The sequence below is a fragment of the Caloenas nicobarica genome, chromosome 17 (genome assembly GCF_036013445.1).
Source record: "Caloenas nicobarica isolate bCalNic1 chromosome 17, bCalNic1.hap1, whole genome shotgun sequence".
NCBI lineage: Eukaryota > Metazoa > Chordata > Aves > Columbiformes > Columbidae > Caloenas > Caloenas nicobarica.
In genome coordinates this window covers 8,077,564-8,094,334 of record NC_088261.1, presented here as the reverse complement: position 1 = coordinate 8,094,334, position 16,771 = coordinate 8,077,564, and the positions used below count along the sequence as shown (strand labels likewise).

At 45.4% G+C, this 16,771-nt stretch overlaps 2 protein-coding genes across 4 annotated transcripts in view; one reads left to right on the top strand and one right to left on the bottom strand.

Moving 5' to 3' along the window:
* AUTS2 (activator of transcription and developmental regulator AUTS2) overlaps window positions 1-5,364 on the top strand; it is a 726,993-nt gene extending 721,629 nt beyond the window's left edge. For both annotated transcript variants that reach the window (XM_065647100.1, XM_065647099.1), the window contains exon 19: window positions 2,222-5,364. In XM_065647100.1, coding sequence (XP_065503172.1) covers window positions 2,222-3,461 — 1,240 coding nt within the window. In that variant the 3' untranslated portion in view covers window positions 3,462-5,364. The remainder of the gene's footprint in view (window positions 1-2,221) is intronic.
* A 6,391-nt stretch (window positions 5,365-11,755) lies between these two features.
* The window catches only part of CLIP2 (CAP-Gly domain containing linker protein 2), a 69,016-nt gene continuing 64,000 nt past the window's right edge, over window positions 11,756-16,771 (bottom strand). For both annotated transcript variants that reach the window (XM_065647193.1, XM_065647192.1), the window contains exons 15-16: window positions 16,212-16,274; window positions 11,756-15,575 (exon numbers count right to left, since the gene is read on the bottom strand). In XM_065647193.1, the coding sequence (XP_065503265.1) occupies window positions 15,564-15,575; window positions 16,212-16,274 (75 nt within the window). In that variant the 3' untranslated portion in view covers window positions 11,756-15,563. The remainder of the gene's footprint in view (window positions 15,576-16,211; window positions 16,275-16,771) is intronic.

Sequence of the window (16,771 nt, the reverse complement as noted above, 5' to 3'; positions counted from 1 at the left end):
AATAGGCTCTTGAGATAATACCATCACTGTAATTGAATAGGATCAAATTGGTCAAGGAATATGTTATTTTGGTTGCACATACATTTTTTTTCTTTAGTTTCAGAAAATGCCTGTAATTTTCTCTAAATTTTATGCATAATTTCAAATACATCGATTACATAGAAAACTGATTAAATATCAGCAAAAGGACTCAATGAGCTCTCCTAGTGGAATAAAACAATTAAGGGTGCCCTCTGAACTAGTCCCGTGAGCAAAATAACAGAGTCCACAAGCCAGTGGTTTCCCAGCAAAGAATCAAGTCTTCATGTTGAAGAGGCTTCATTGGAGTGCCTTGATTTGGTCTCATTGTGTCCAAATCTGAAAGCTGTTAAATGCCACAACTTTTGCTGGAAAGCAAGAAGAGGGAAATTAAAACCAGGGCACAATTTCCAGACTGTTCAGGGCACAGTCAATCAAAGCAGAACCTGATAGCAAGGAGTTAATTGGTAGGCAGTGCAGACTAGGCAGTTCTGATATCAAGTACTCCAACTTACGTATGTTTTCTAACAGTCACATTCTGGACTCATTGAGGTCTCTCAGACATGGCCCATAAAATGACAGTTTCAACAGTTCAGTCTAGACACAGCAAAAGATGCATCTGGTGAAGTTATAATAATGAGTGTCCTTTTGAAATACATTTTTTCTGCAATATCTGCAGTTTCACTGTCCAAAAGTACCAAGAGGTAGAAATCTTATGCAGTTCAGCTCAGCAAAAAAGGAGGTAGCAGAAATGGTACAGGTGAAGGAGCAAGTGTCCACTTCAGAGGCGCCCTCCCAGTTGCCCTTCAGCCAACCAGTATTGCTTATCTTGTCCAGAGTCAGTTTGAACCTGCTGTTCTCATCCAAGCGTGGTCAGGTTGCACTTTGCTAAGCAGAGACTGCAGCATCCAAGGAGAAACCATGTAAGCTGGAGCTGGTTGGGACTTCAGGGGCCTCACTGCTTACCTCTCACTTCTGGCTTTAACAGCCCATTGTCCATCACCCCGCATGGAACAGAATTTCCATGTCCAGTGAACACCGTGTGTCTGACGCTGAATATCTGGGGCCGTCTTTATGGAAAGACTCCAACTCAGCTGATCTCTGAAATTAGTGTGAGGTTGAAATCGTTGGAACTGAGGAATTAGATTTACCTTAGGAATTTGATTCAGTTTAAATAGGAAAGCTTTCTCACTTAGGGTTGCCCATAACAACTGATCAACACGGCTTCCAACAATAGTTGGTATAGGATCCATTCACATATTGAGGTTTTTGTCCACTACCAGACAATAATTCTCTAATCTTTTGTGCAACTTAAATAGGTTTGAAAAATGGAATAAATGCACAGCATTTTGCGAATTCCTGGCATTGGCAGAGAGAGATGCATTGCCCTGTCCCTGCTCTGCTTGCTCTACTGTAGAAATGGGGAAGGGCTGGTAATCTGAAGAGCAACTTACTCCAAAGAGATAATGTTTTCCGAGCTGGCCTGAATGATCACGTAGGGCAGACTGAGGAAGTCAACACGTAATGGCCACCACTATTAAAACACTTACTAGAGAGCGCCTGCCTGTTCAGAGAGGTGGATTCTCTCCATCAGTACTGGTGTCTTGAGAGGGTTTTGTTTTCAATCTTAAGAAGTAAATTGAATTGTGCGAAGTAAATTGAAAATGGAGAAGATTGAAGAAAATAGAGATAAGAAATTAGTAACATACATAGGTCTAGAAAATTTTTTTTAAGTCAGTTGAACAAAATTTCATCTATTTTCCCAAATGTATTCTTAATAGAAATAGCAGGTAAAATACTATTAACCGCGTAATTTGGATTTAACTGACTCACTTTTTTTGATTAAATTAGTTTGGTGTTGGTTTTTTTTTTCAAACAATTAAGGCCATTGTCTTAGAAATATGTGTACTAGAGCTAGATTCCCTTGGGAGCCTTCTGTGGACTAGACTGTTTGAAATCTCAATCAGATCATTCACAAAGCAACTTCGGGGATCTTCTCCTGCGTCGAGATAATAGAACAGGCCTAGTTTACAGACGGGATGTTCTTCTGGTGTTTCGGGTGTGAGAAAGGAACAGTGCATTTAATGGTGCATGTTACGAGCTTTCTGCAAAGCAGACGAGTATAATGCCAGACACCCTAGATGCTTTATTTTATTTTGCAGACTTTCTCATGTCTTCATTTTTACACTTCTCTTTTTTCTAGGGAGAGCATTGAGAAAAGACACTCCAGCCATCCTTCACCAGCACCTATCCATCCAGTAAACTCCCTCGGACATAATCGCAGCTCAAATGAGCAGATCAGGAGCCATCTGAATCCCGAGGTTCGAGAAAAAGAGAAACCCAAAGAACGAGAGAGGGATCACTCCGAATCCCGGAAGGAAATAAATGTTGAAGAGCACAAGGTGAAGGACAACTATATTTCGGAGAAAGAAGGGCTGAGCCATGAAAGCCGAGTGGTGGAAGAGTCTAAGCAAATGTCCAGGGTTCCTTCACCCTATGCTAGGCCTCCCGTTGTGGAGAGCACCAGGCCTAACAGTACTTCAAATCGGGAAGCGGAGAGGAAGAATGAGCCGGCGTACGATAATCCGAAGAAAAGCAATGAAGTCAAAGTGAAGGAGGAGCGAAAGGAAGACCATGATGTTCAGCCTGAGGGACCTCAGACTCATAGGTCATCTGATCAGCCACCACCGATATCTACATCTAACGTCCATCCAAGTCCTTTAGTGTCTATGCCCATGACTGTAGGTGTAACTGGTATACATCACATGAACAGCATCAGCGGCCTGGATAGGACTCGCATGATGACCCCTTTCATGGGAATTAGCCCAATTCCTGGTGGAGAACGTTTCCCTTATCCTTCTTTTCACTGGGATCCAATGAGAGATCCCTTAAGAGATCCTTACAGAGAGCTAGATATTCATCGGAGAGACCCCCTGGGCAGAGACTTTTTGCTAAGAAATGACCCCCTTCATCGTCTTTCTACGCCAAGATTATACGAAGCAGACAGGTCATTCAGGGATCGGGAACCTCACGACTACAATCACCACCACCACCACCACCACCCGCTCTCTGTTGACCCTCGACGTGAGCATGAGAGGGGCAACCACTTGGATGATAGGGAGCGGTTGCACATGCTCAGAGAGGACTATGAACACGCACGCCTGCACTCGGTTCACCCGGCCGCCTTGGATGGGCACCTCCCTCACCCAAGCCTCATCACGCCGGGACTCCCTAGCATGCACTACCCCAGAGTCAGCCCCCCGACGGGACACCAAAATGGCATCCTCAATAAAACTCCCCCCACAGCAGCTCTCAGTGCCCCTCCACCTCTTATTTCGACTCTGGGACCTCGGCCTGGGTCCCCCAGAAGGACTACTCCTCTGTCGACAGAGATGAGAGAGAGGCCTCCTTCTCACACCCTCAAGGACATTGAAGCTCGATAAGCAGAGTGAGAATAAATAAAAAAACCGAGAAAGAGGGACAGAACGTTGTAAATGAACATAATATAAAGATCTTCTTACTAGTCATTGATACAGACTGGGGATGAGACCCACTGTACAATATGTATAGACCTGAGTGCAAAGATTTTGAAATGGTTTTTTTGTATATTATATGTTGAAATTTTCCAGATCTTTTAGCCAAGTCCATATGTTCCTCGTGTCTCCTATTTTATTTCTAGTTTAAAAATTTCAAAATTCGAACTGAAGAACAAGACACTAATCTGAGTGATGTGACTAGAAACAAACCACCGCCGATGTCAACCATACAAAGCTCTTTCAGACCAGGAGTAAAGACAATTGTAGATATTTATGTAAAAAGATTGCTTCATGGGTTAATGGTTCATATATGCAAAAAGGGTAAGATGAAAGCTTTACTTTGTACAAATGTAAATAGATAAAATTAAGTAACATAATACATTAATACTTCTTAAACTGTGCTATTTGCAAACTTAATATTGATCAACACAGTCTGCTTATGCTGTGTTACATATATTGTTATAGACAGCTAAACCCCTTCAACTATGCAATGAATTTTAAGGCTTTTCACAAAAGCCTTTATAACTCAAAGGAGCCTTTTCAACACACAACATAATTAAAGTCATATTTTCCCTGAACAAGCTCATCTATAATAGAAACCTGTTTCTCTTGCTTGTTTTGATGAAGAAACAGACCATTAGAAGTGTAGTTTTCTGTCTGAACCCCTGCATCAAGATGCTGGTTTTACTGTAGCTCGTGTACTAGGACGCGCCAGGGTTAGCGATCTGTAATCACTGATAATGTAGTCATGACAGATTGGGTTTTAGTCACATTAATCTGGGTTAAACAGAGTAATAATCAAATGCTGGATATTTTCCAGAACTTTCGTCACGTAAACATGTCAAATTTATTTTTGGAAGAACATCTGCTTATAGCCATTCATGTCTGGTTTTGTTTTTATTGCCAGTGTGTCATTTTTCTCTGTACACACAGGGTTTTGGGGTTTTTTTTGTTAAGTGATTTTTAGCTACATTGAAACAAATCCTACAAGAAAGCTAATACTTTTCTAAATGATGGACATGGTTTCATTGTGGATCAGTAGTTTAATTAATGAACTCGGATGCAGATTTCATAATGCCATTTATTGTATTTCAGTTGGTAATAAAGTCTGTGAATAGTTAACAGGTCAGCCTTGTTGTTCCCTCATCACAGAAGACATGAAATAACACGAACAACGTGGTCCTTTTTAAAAATATGCATAAATCTTCTGAAATCTGTCTTTTCATAACACACTTTTTTATAATGTGTTAAGTTTCTTGTCTAAATATTTGGAGAGAATATGACTTTATCAGAGAGAATTCACTATCTTGTCTACTGGACTGTAAAATATATGTATGAAATAAAATTAGTTCCATTGGTCTTCTAGTGTATTAAAGTGCTATCTGAAGTTGTTATCCTGTTTTGGCAAAAAAAAAGAAAAAAAAAGAAAAAAATTAACTACAGACAGTTGTTTCTAATGATCAGAGATCTATTTTAGTAGTCAACTGAAGGTTTAGTTGTGAGCTTCAGATTTTGTGAACTCCAGATGTTGTGCAGTGGTTTTTTTTTTTTTTAAGAACAAAAGGAAAAATACAAACCCCCCCCCAACCCTGAAGAATATGTACACTGGAACCGTAGTGGTAGCTTTCAGTATTGTAAAGAGATTGTTATATACGAACCTTTTTGCTGTTTATCCTGTATGTAATAAAGTCCTTTCTAGATCCTATGTGAAAAGAAAAGTGAAGCGGCTCTCAATCTTCAGCATGTTTCCTCATCAGCGAAGACTTGTGTAATGTAAATTGTGCCATGTTATTAAAAAATGTGAACTAAACTGCTAGGTGCTTCTTTGTGTGGAGTACCCCATCATTGCTATGGGGAAGAAATACTTTTTCCCAAGAGTGGTTTTTTGCTCAGAAGAAACAGCTGTTAAAAATGTAAAGGAAATGGCAAGCTTTTATAAGCCGTCTTACTAAAGTTATCATAGTAATCAGGAGAAAAGAAACAAAAAGGAGACCAGATCCTTGGCTTGTCCAGATTCTTTAAAATACAGTAACACCTTACTTACGTTAGCTTTTAGTTAACTGCTAGTCCCCTACTTAAGTACATGGCTGTATGCAAGCCCTTTTGTGCAGTTCCACACAATCCAATGGCATTTTACAAATTTTCATCAGCTTTTTAGGTTGGTTTTGTTCTTTACAGGCTTGCTGCAAACACTTCTAAACCTTCATCCAAGTGACTTTGGCAGAGGTAACTTGCTCAAGAAAGCAAACTTCAGTGTCACAAGGCTTAGGAAATCTTCTCCCTCAGTAACTGCCAATTGCTTTGGTAAACAATTATTAATAAATGTATGCAGCCATATATTCAAGTTTGCTTTTGTTTCTCTCTTCAGCCCTGTAGCACTTCTGCCTGTATTCTGCTCTTACTCCCACGTAAATCTGATTGAAGTGAAATTTCCCTGAATTTTGGCCATGTAACTAAGAGAAAATAATAGGTCTGTGTCCTTTTTAAAATCCACGTTTGTGTGAACTCTGCAGAATGTACAACAGTAGCATAATGTTCAAAAAGAGCTTTTTTCTCTTTTTTTTTTTTTTTCTGTGAAGAACCCGTATCTCAGTCTTTTGGATTCACATCATTAAAAAACCTTGCAAGTTTCTGAAGGAAACCAGTTATAGGTGCTGTAGAAGAATGAAAAGTATTGGGGCAAGCCAGATAGAGCGTGAGGGGCCGAGAGGGGGGTCTAACGAGAGCATCATCTTCCAGGCTCATCTCCGAGCACTGTAATAGGAGTCCTCACAGCTTTGTCGGTGTGTTTTCAGGGGGAAGAAACGTGGTATCATTGCACAGACTGTGATCCTCCTCCTCCCAGGTGCTGAGCATGTTCCTGCTGATGGTCCTTAATTCCCAGTCAAGCCAATGAACCCTCACTCCTAAAACCCCAGAGAGCTTTGAGGCATTTCACTCATGTGAATTCAATATAATTGAAGTGGCTGTGCACCTTTGAAGAACCGGGTGTCAGGTCTCCTTCTAAGAGTGGGGATGTTCAGAGGAATATGCCTGAAAGGTAAAGAGATGAAACAAGATTTTTTTTTTTTTTTTTTTTTAAATGCTTTTAAACTTTTTCAGATGCATTCATGGCTTTTCAGAAGTTTGATATAGGGACATTAGCTTGCAAGTATAGACAACTTAATCTTTTTAGCGGGGTTTTTCATTCAAGACATTTGTCTTAAATCTTCTGGTTTTGAATCACTAGTATTTCAGAAATGAAGTTCATTTAAAGACCATGCCAAATGCCACCTGAACTGAATCAGAAGGATAGTATTCCACAGGGTGTGAGAGATTTGGATCCTAGAAAACCTGTTTATAACACCCAGGACCTTTGCTTTATGCTTCCCACCTTCCCACACTACTTAGTTTGCTACTAAGCAGCTTCCTATCACCTGGGAGGTTCCAACTAAAGCCATGTATAGGGAGTGATTCTTTGAAAGCAATCAAAACAATTTTTATTGTATCCTGCTCTTCATCCCTTCTTTTTTAACCTTCTAAATTATGTTTGTCTTTCCTTACTAAATATTCACCTCTAACCTGGTTTTCTGCTATTCCTACCTTAATGATACTCTTGCCATTTTGCCAGTTGTACTCTCTTAGCTTAACTTAGCTAAATTTATAATAGGCAGCAAGAAACGCTGCAGACTTTTTTTTTTCCCCAAGAGCTGTAGGCAGTGTATATTTTTGTTCCTTTTTTACCTTTCCCTGTATGAAATGAAAATTTGTAGTCCTTGCCACACTGGAAGATAGGCAAATGGAGGCTGGGGAGGCTTTTACTGAAAGTATTTTCATTTGCTGTGGCTGTGCCTTGTTAAGTAAATATTTGTCATGGTTCTTGATAATTTGAACTCTTAACTACAGCTTCGCACATGCAGGTGACCTCTGCTGAAAGCCACCTGGGACACTGGAACAAGGTAACAGACCTTTGGTTATACTCCATTTACAGACTGGGTACATGGCTTACTGCTTTTGTTCCTGGCAAGAAAGAAGAGCAAGCTGTGGTTCCAACAATGACCAAAGACTCAGATTATACAGGTTATATACAGATTATACAGACTGTCCCATGGTGACTCAGTTAAGTACCACTTGGCTAAACCAACTTGCTTCTTTGGGGGCAGGAGGTATACTCATCCATGGCTTCAGAAGGCGATTTGGAGCAGGGTCCCAACTTACGTGGTCTGAATTGCCTTTGGAAGGTGACTCTTCTTTAACTCCAGGTGGAGACCAGCTTCTAACTTAGCTGGTTCAGAGAAGTACATGCAACTGAGTGGTGGGACTACCTCCCAGTTGATTTTACAGTCTTGTCAGATCTTCCTTCCTTTGTGCTGTACAGTACCAATCATAGCCATTCTTTATGGGAAGCCCCTTTGGGACACAGTCTGTCCCTTACTATGTGATTGCACTGTGCTTGGTGCCCTGACTGGGGCAAGGGAGCATTTCTCAGTGCTGCTGTAATACAAAAAAACTTTGGTAGTACTAGATACCAGAGTGAAAACTGAAGGCCTTAGTGAATGTCATGGTAACCGCTGCAAAAGACTCTGTATTTTTGGTAGCCAAGAAGAAACAAAGCTGCAGGTGAGGGCAGACTGTTCTCCCTGTGCCCTGTCTCCAGCTGGAGGGGCTTGGGCTGCTTCTGGCAAGGTGGAAGGTCCCAACTGGCAACACCTCCAAGTGCTTCTGGTGGAGCTGGCAGTTTCCAGCGTGGTCCCCTTCTGCTAGCTGTTTAGGGGGGAATGTGCAGGTATCTTCAACTAAAATCGTTTTAGCACAAAGATGTTTCTGGGTCATGAAGATTATCCCCCTCCTCACTTGTGCACTGTTTGTCTACATATAGAAACACACGTATTCATACACATCAAAATGTACACACAAAGAGCGGAATATGAAAGTATGATGACACCCTACAATCCTACGTGTTCTTTTCGCTGTTTTCTGCTGAGGCCTTTCCTGTAGATTGCAGTCATTGCATTTGACGTTCGCTGGTCTGGCAATACACACTTTGCTAGACTGTTATCCCCATTTTATAAGTGGGAAAAGTACAGCTGGGAACACAAAACTCAGAGTCACCAGTGTAATACAGCCACCTACTGCCTAAGTCATCCCAGGAGTCGCCCAGGAGAACTAGACCATTGCCTTAGTCACCATGAGAATGATAAAAACCTGAAAGGGGTAAACTGCAGAGTCAGTGGTAGGAAGAGATGAGGAATTTGTGTGTTGCTGTTTTGTCTTTAGAAAGCACTTTCAACCCTAAGCAATGCTAACAACTTCCTGGGGTCCTATATTTGCTAGAATTATCTCCATGAAAGAATGGGTTTACTTACTTCAAGTATTGACACAAGTTGAGGGCAGATATACTGTATTTTACCACATAGTGTGACTTGTTTAATCGTCACCATTGCAAAAGAGTGTAGAACAGCCAAGTGGAGCTGGATCTATTTTAGCCTGTTAGAAAAGGCTGTTGTTCTTCAGAGATACCACAAGAGGGTAGTTACAGAGAGACTGAAATAGGTGTAGGCTGACGGGATGGCTCTGCTGTTTCGTGCAAGGTGAATGTAGCTGTAAATTATTTTTATGAGCGTCTGATCTGTGAGGAGCTCTTCTGTTCCCCTGCATAAATGACAGAAATCTCAAAGGTGCTGTGGCAGGCGGTGATCAGGCTGACTAAGGAGTGACCTTGCTTTATCACATTTAATAAGAGTGACTAGAAGTCGTCTGTACCCAGAGCATTCAGCTAGATAAAGGCAATCATATTTTGGTGAGTTACCCTTAAATTGAATGGTGCTGCAGTTCAGCAACAAAGCACATTGCTTATGTTAAGGGAATAAAAGATGCTTCTCTATAGCAAATAGTATGTGTGATATGATTTAGTGTATGTCGGCTCCTCAAAGCCTCAACCTTAAGTGAGGACATTAGTCCATTTTTTCCATAAGCAGGCTTTTGAAAGGACTAGCCAAGGACTAATGGAAAGAATTGCTTCATTTGGAGATGAGGAAAAAATAATGCCATATTTTCTAAGGACATAAATTAAAATGGTTTATTGAAAATCATCAGAGCTGTCTACTTCACATCAGCAGAAAACGTGACCTCGTTTTGTTGTTGTTGTTTTTTTTCCTTTTCTACCCTAGCCACCTTTGCCATGTCAGCGGAGAGCTAGCGTGCCCCTGACGCTGTCAAAGCACTGCTGCCTCCAGGGGCCTGGCGGAACCTTCACTTCTCTTCCCACCAGCAGGCCAGGACGCACACCCGCCTGCCCCCCCCGCCCCGCCCCAACAAGCCACAGTAAGCACCTGGAAACTGGTCTGTCCCCAAGGGCACAGCCTGGCCAAGGACACAGTGCCCGTGGAAAGGACGGCAGCCCTGCACGCACCCTGCTCCCATGGCCTCTGTGCTGTGAGCCCCAGGGCTGCTGCTCTGACTGGGGACAACTGCACTCTGCTGTGAACAGGGTGGCCCTACCTCCTCACAGCTGAAATTTGGGTGCCCAGCTCTGCTCACCTGGGAGTCCGGCAGGCGGTTTCCACAAGGCCAAACGGTGAGGCGGCTCAGCGGCAGCAGCTTTGCAGTGTCGAGGAGATGGTGTGACAGGGAGGGCAGGAGCAGCTCAGCCCAGGGCTGGCCGTGCTGCCCCACCTTGCAGGGTTATCGTCGTGGTGGTTTGTTGTCACTGGAGTCACGCTGTGATAGTCATTATGGTTTTAAGTGACTCATTCTCCACTTAACTGTATTATTGTGGCTTACAGAGCATCTGGAGCTTTGCAGCAGTAAATACATCGCTGAATCCTACAGCAATATACCAATCGATTTCTTTGAAGCATCTATTTAGTGAAATACAGGGTGTGCCTGTGGTTCCTGGCCCAGCTCACTGCTCACCAGACATGTGTTCTGGCCACACCACAACGCACTGGCACAGTGCAGAAATCCATCCAGCTGGTGTCATAATTGCAGAGACAGGTTGATGGTCTTTAACAGGAGTTCATGCCAGCTGAAGTTGGCATCCTTTTATGGGAGAGATTCCTGTCAGAGGAGACCCCGCGCTGGTGCTGAGGCAGCGCGGCCCGTGAGGGGTTGGAGTCCCGGGGAAGACGTCGCTCTGCTCTGACCACTCCTTCCCGGCCGGAAAGACCCGCCTGAACTCTTTACCTGCTGTTGTGGTTCTGGTTTTGTTTCTTTTTCCTCAGTTTGAGCCTTTCCATTCGAGCTGCAGAGGGCAGTGTAGGAGAAAGAAACCGCCGCCAAGATGGCGGCCGCGCTGCCGCCTGCGGGAGGCGCTAGCCAAGCTGGGGGGGGGGCAGCCCTAAAGATTGACTTTCTGGGGGAACTTTTTTTAAAAAATTGTTTTTTGTTACTGGTATTTTGTTTTGCTTTGGTTTGTGTTTTTTTTTTTTTTTTTTTTAACCCTCGAGCAGATCCTGACCGCCGGGAGCTCCTCTGCCCACCCTCAGGGAAGGAGCAGCTGGTGCCCCTCAGGTGTTCGTGTCTCTTGGTCCACAGAAATCTCAGGAGCCCCCGCTTCTGATTGTAGACTTGCAAGGTGTTTGCACAAGAAAAGCTTAGGTCGGGAGTTATTTTGATAAAGGCATCTTGAGAAACTTCTTGAGGAATGCAGCATGGTGGGAGCCGCCCCGGGAAGGAGCTGTGTTTGGGCTGCTTGTCCTCACCTCCAGCCCAGGCTGCAGAACAAATGAGATGTGGGGGGTCCCGGCCCATCCCAGGGCAGCTCTGCAGCGTCTGGGCTGTTTGCAAACCTGCTCTCCCCCGTGCTGGTGGCTCCAGGTCACCGCCTGGGCTCAAGGGAACAGGGACTTCCCGAAGCCACCCCTGTGCCCCCAGCCATTTCCATCTCAGCAGGGCTGGTGCGCTGCAGAACACCCGTAACACACCCCCAGCACCCCGGGGTGCCCGACTTCAGCCACAGATTTTATTGTTTAGTAACGAGCTCACCACACCAGCAAGCCAGGACGGGGTGGATGGTACATGAATACATTATCTGTAGTAGTTACACAGACAGATTTGTACAGCTTTTGTACAGAGGAAGAAATAAAATGAATCAAATAACAAAATAGACATTAGCAGTCAAACTTTTTTTTGTCTTTTTTTTTTTTTTTTTATATTGTACTAACAAAATCTGATAGCCAAAAATTGACTAAGCTACAAAATTGTAATACATACTGTACGGTTAAAAGGTTATCATCCATTTATACATCTAGTATCGCTTTTATTCTGGTAACTTACATGAGGCCTATAGGATCTTAGTGTATTAATAATTCCCTACAAGATAGTGTTGAGCTGCTAAAGCTGCCAAACAACAGAGTACTGGAATTTTTGTTAAGACTTTTACAGTGTCATTCGCATCGTTTTGTTTTAAATGAAACCCTCATGCATCTCTCGTGCAAGCCAGAGGAACCGCTGGTGGCTGGGGGGAGGCAGGAGCTGTGAAGCCTTGGGCAGCTTGGTACCCAGCGTGGTGCTGCCCCTCGCTCCAGCTCTCTGGATGCTGTAGGAGATAAAGCTGAAATCACCAAGACAGGTTCTTTTCCCTTTGGTCTAGAGGGTTAGAGAAGAAATGACTAAACACAATAGTCTCCATTTCAAAGTCCCTTTTTTTTGCCAGGTAATGACTCAGCCTTCAGCAGAAAAGCTAAGGGAGGGGTGAGGCAGCTGGCACTGAGGGATGGTCCCACATCCCGGTGCTGGGGGCTGCAGCAGGATGCTGAGCACGTTCGAGGTCACCTCCTGCTCCCCACCCTGCAAGCTCTGGCCCCAGCTCCGGGTGCAAAACCAGCACGGCACACAGGAGCCAGGAGAGGGGTTGGGGAGAACACGCAGCCCCCCTGTACCCACTCTCAGGGATCAAGACAAGAGCACGGGTGAAGCCAAAGGGGAGTGAAGGCACAAACAGGAACCAGTCCCTGATCGACAGCAGGAGACGGGGGCATCACTGCTCCAACACCCTTGAAAATCTCCCCCAAAGAACCAAGCCGATAAGACCAAATATTGTGAAATACTTTATACACCACCACATAAGCAAAAATAGCACTTAAACTTACAAATAAATAGAGGGGCTGGGGAAATCTCTTCTTGTCCTTTCCAAGTTTGTCCCTAGTTTGGTCTCCTACAACCCCTGAGGAGCAGCCAGTGTCGATTTTGGAGAGAGAAGACACAGCTGGTGCCCAAACTCTCTCCTGGCCACTTTAGATGGGGTTGAGCTGAAACCCAGATGACACGTGTGATAACATGTCCTGTCAACACCATAGTCAGTCCTGTGGAGCAGCTCCCATGGACCTGCACCCCAAGGGTGGTGGGGACACAGGGGACCTGGCTTCACCCCACTGCAACACAAAGACCACACGGCCTCTGCGGAAAGCCAAGAAGTGCCATCAGCTCCTGGCTCAACCTTAGGGACCAGCACAGTGATTTACAGGCAGAGAAGACCATCAGCACTCACTTTACACCTGCTCTGACCCATCTGCTGTTCCGCATTGTCACCTGAGCTGGCTGGGAAGAGCCACAGGTCTGAGCCGCTCATGGGGGACAGTCCCTGGGAGGAGACAGGAGACAGAATCCCACTCCAGCCTGAACCAGTGCCACCCTGACGACTCCAGATCTGTTTAACAGAGCCAAACATGTGGTCCCTGTAACCGCTCCTGAGGGATCCCACCTCATGCAGAGCCAAAGGGAGGTGGAAAATTCAGGTAACCTTCCCTCCATAGATGAAGGCAGCTGGTCACAAGTCACTGGTAAACCTATCAGGAAAAATAAGTTACAAACCAGAACGGGCTCTCTCACCTGTGGGTGCCCAGGAAGCCCTGGGCTCAGAGACAGGTCCACTCATGCCAACAAGAGCTGCAGCAGGGACTTGAGAGACCAGCCAGCCCACAGGAGCCCTAAATTCTTCAAAATAGCAGCTCCCAGTGAGGTGTTCACTGTCGCAGGCTGTACCAATGATCGCTCCCTCCGGGATTTTCCTAAATCACTTGAATACACTAACCAGAAGGATTTTGGAGACCACCTCTATGATCCTTTGGGAAAGTCTCAGAGCTAGGTAGAGATGTGGCAATCTTCCTGGTGATTAGTAAGAGCTGATTAAAGACTTCTACAAGGCAGGATGGGCCCCCACTTGAATTATTTTCCAGCCAGTTAGATCCCAAGCTCTGCCTCCCCCTGCTGTCAGTCAGACTTAAGCTGCGTTTTCTGACCTGCTTTACTGTCCTTAAGTCGCCTTCTTCTCTCATCCTCCTTTTGAACGGAGAGACCACCAATCCTGGATCCAGTGAGCAGGGTCCAGGATGGTATCATAGCCCAGATTCAGCAACATCCTCCTCATGGCAGAACTGCAATCACGGAGCCCACGCCTTTCCCAGGCTGCTTCTGGCTGCCCATTTTTCAAGGAAATAAGAACCTGGCAACCCACTAAGAAAAAGCGGCACAACTTCATAGGAAATGAGGGCAAAAAGCAAAGCAGCTGACATGCTGTGAGGTACATCCACCTGTGGTCTACACTCAGATCTTCTCTCAGTGGTCTCTTCTGTTTTGCCTTCTTCCACAGATGCCCCATCATTACACAAGAGCTTCTGGAGGAGCTGGGCACTAACTAGGGGAAGCCTGGTAAAAAATACTGCTCTGATTCTTGCCTATAGTGCTGCACAGTGAATCTGAACTGGACTTCCTCATACTTTTAAGAGCATCTTGTCCCCTTCCTCCACCCTTATGTCCCTTGGGAGCTGTGGTGCAGAGTAAAGCCTTCAGAAGAAGGAACAAGACCCTTGCCCGGGCCTGCGCTGCTGTGTACGGACACAAGAGCTGTGTGGGCTCCAGTCTTGGACTCTTTCTGCCCCAAATGCTCAGGTCACACACAGGTTTCCGTACCCATCAAATACAGATAGCCACCACTGCATAAGTACTCACAGCAGCAACTTGGCCTCCTCTGCTCCTGGTAGTAGTGGATGGGCCAATGTCAGCCCTGCAGAATGGCAAGCAATCCACAACTAGCTGTTTAATTAAACAGGCAAGGAGGGAACCATCTCCTCAAGCCATCTGTCCCACACCGACTGCAGCCAGCGTGGAGCCCTCAGGCCAGTGACGCTGAGATTCATCTGTCTATGGAGTCCTGTGCTCAAAAAAAGACCACATAAAACTCACATGAGTTGGGGGGAGCAGGCCGGGCAGCCTGGCTGTGGCCCAGGGCAGCGCCAGCCCTGCTCAGTGACCTCTCTGCAGGAAAAAAGGACAACCTGAGCGTGGTGTGCCTGTCCTCAAACTCAGAGCCACCACAGCTCCTTTTCCAAACAGCAGTGGGTAAGAAACTAAATAAATATCCCCCTGAAACCAGATTATCTCCCACGACATGCTATGATACAAGTACTAAGTGCAGCCTCCGTGCTCTAAAACAGCAATGTCTTCTACAAGGTGAGGAGGGACACATGTCCCCACACCACCTCTTACTCAGCCTACGTGTGCCGGTGTGAACAGTCAGCCCAGCCAGTTTCACTCGCTTGTGCAGGTCTTCAAGACACCAGGCTGGGTGGAAGGGAAAGGACAGACCATGTGGGAAGGAAGTGTGAAGCCTCTGGGCACGCGCTTTGGAGTTCAACACCACAAGCAAATCCATTTGCAGCTCCTGTGGGGCTACGGGGACTCAGTGACACGTCGGGCACCATTTGGGGCAGCTGTCATCCAGACCACATTGGCTGGTGGGACAAGGGCAGCTGGAGCAATACAAATTCCACAGTCAAAACCAATACAAGGAAGAAAACCAAACCCAGAGAGATCTTTCTGCTCCCTCCTGGAACAATGGCTGTCTTGGAAAACTGGACTCCAGGATTGTCCTGATTACATCAGTTAGTATATTATAAACATTGTCCTGCTTTAAAGTGAAAATACTGTGTCTAGTCTTTTGGAGGTGCTGAAGCCAGATGGGGTATTGTTTTTCTGACTGTGCACAGGAGCTGATACTGGTGTGAAATGATCCTCTTCACCTCTTCTCTATCAGAGCTTCTCCTGGAAGAAAAGAGATCTTGTTAGGCAAACTGAGGCCAAGCACAGAGGTCTTTTCACAGAAGAGGAAACTGAGGCACAGATTGGGATGCCAGGACTAGAGAACCCAGGCCTGCCATGTCCTGACCACTGCTCTGCCCAGTAAGCCACATTGTCCCTTCTCCAGGCTGGCCATCCTGTCTGCGAGGACACAAAGTCTGAGGCTACAGGTCTTGTCATCATGAAAACCAGGGAACACCAGGACAGCATGTCCCCTGAATGCCACCCACGTAAAGGGGACTGCAGGGACCTGTGACCAAGCAGGTTCTTCCTGGTGCTGCCCGGAGCAGAGTCACACAGGCATGGACCCAGGAGACTGAAGGGAAACTCCCTCTCTACTGCTTCTCCCAGAGCAAGCGCCCATCACACCTCCATGCACATCTCACTAGCATCTTCTTGATGGCTTCAAACGTTTTTACTAGTAAGATGACATTCCCACCATGCTTTGGGAACCAGAGTTGTGCACAGCCCCTTGCTTTCACAGTGGGAATGACAGAGTCATTGCTGGCCAAACTGCCTCCATCCAAGAGCTGCCCCCAGCACAGGCAAGAAACCACACGAAACAACCACTGTTTAAACAACATTCTGCTTTCAACTTACCTCTTGCTTGTGGGATTTATCCTGCTGGTGAATCCCATTAGCAGACCCAGAGTTTCCAACAGTCTGCAACAGAGAAGGGACAGTCCTTACTGAAGAGAGACACAGACACTTAGTGCTTTTGCCTACAAGCTCTGAGATCTGGTAAAACTGCCATCTCCTTCCTTAGCAGCCCAGCACACAGTGCCCACTCCTCACAAGGAAAGGAGAATGCAAAAATCCCACCCCACTTATGGCAAGAAGCTTCCTGCCATCTGCACCTTGGCCCAGTCCCCACTTGCTGGATTGCATCCTTCCCAGCTACAAAACATCCCTTGAATCCTCACATATACAGTTACCTGTTCTTCACTTCTGACTCTTAAATCCCAATAAACAAACCCTCAGCCAAGGGCAGCATTAGCTGAAGAACATGGCACAGAGAACATCCCAGCAGTGAAAAGGACATTTGCCATTCCCCACCTCTGGGGACAAGTCTGGCAGCCAGGACAGGCTGTTCTGTCTTCAGAAAGCACAAGAAGTTTTAAACATTCATAATGTTTCTTTAGCAGGGATAATATAGAGCC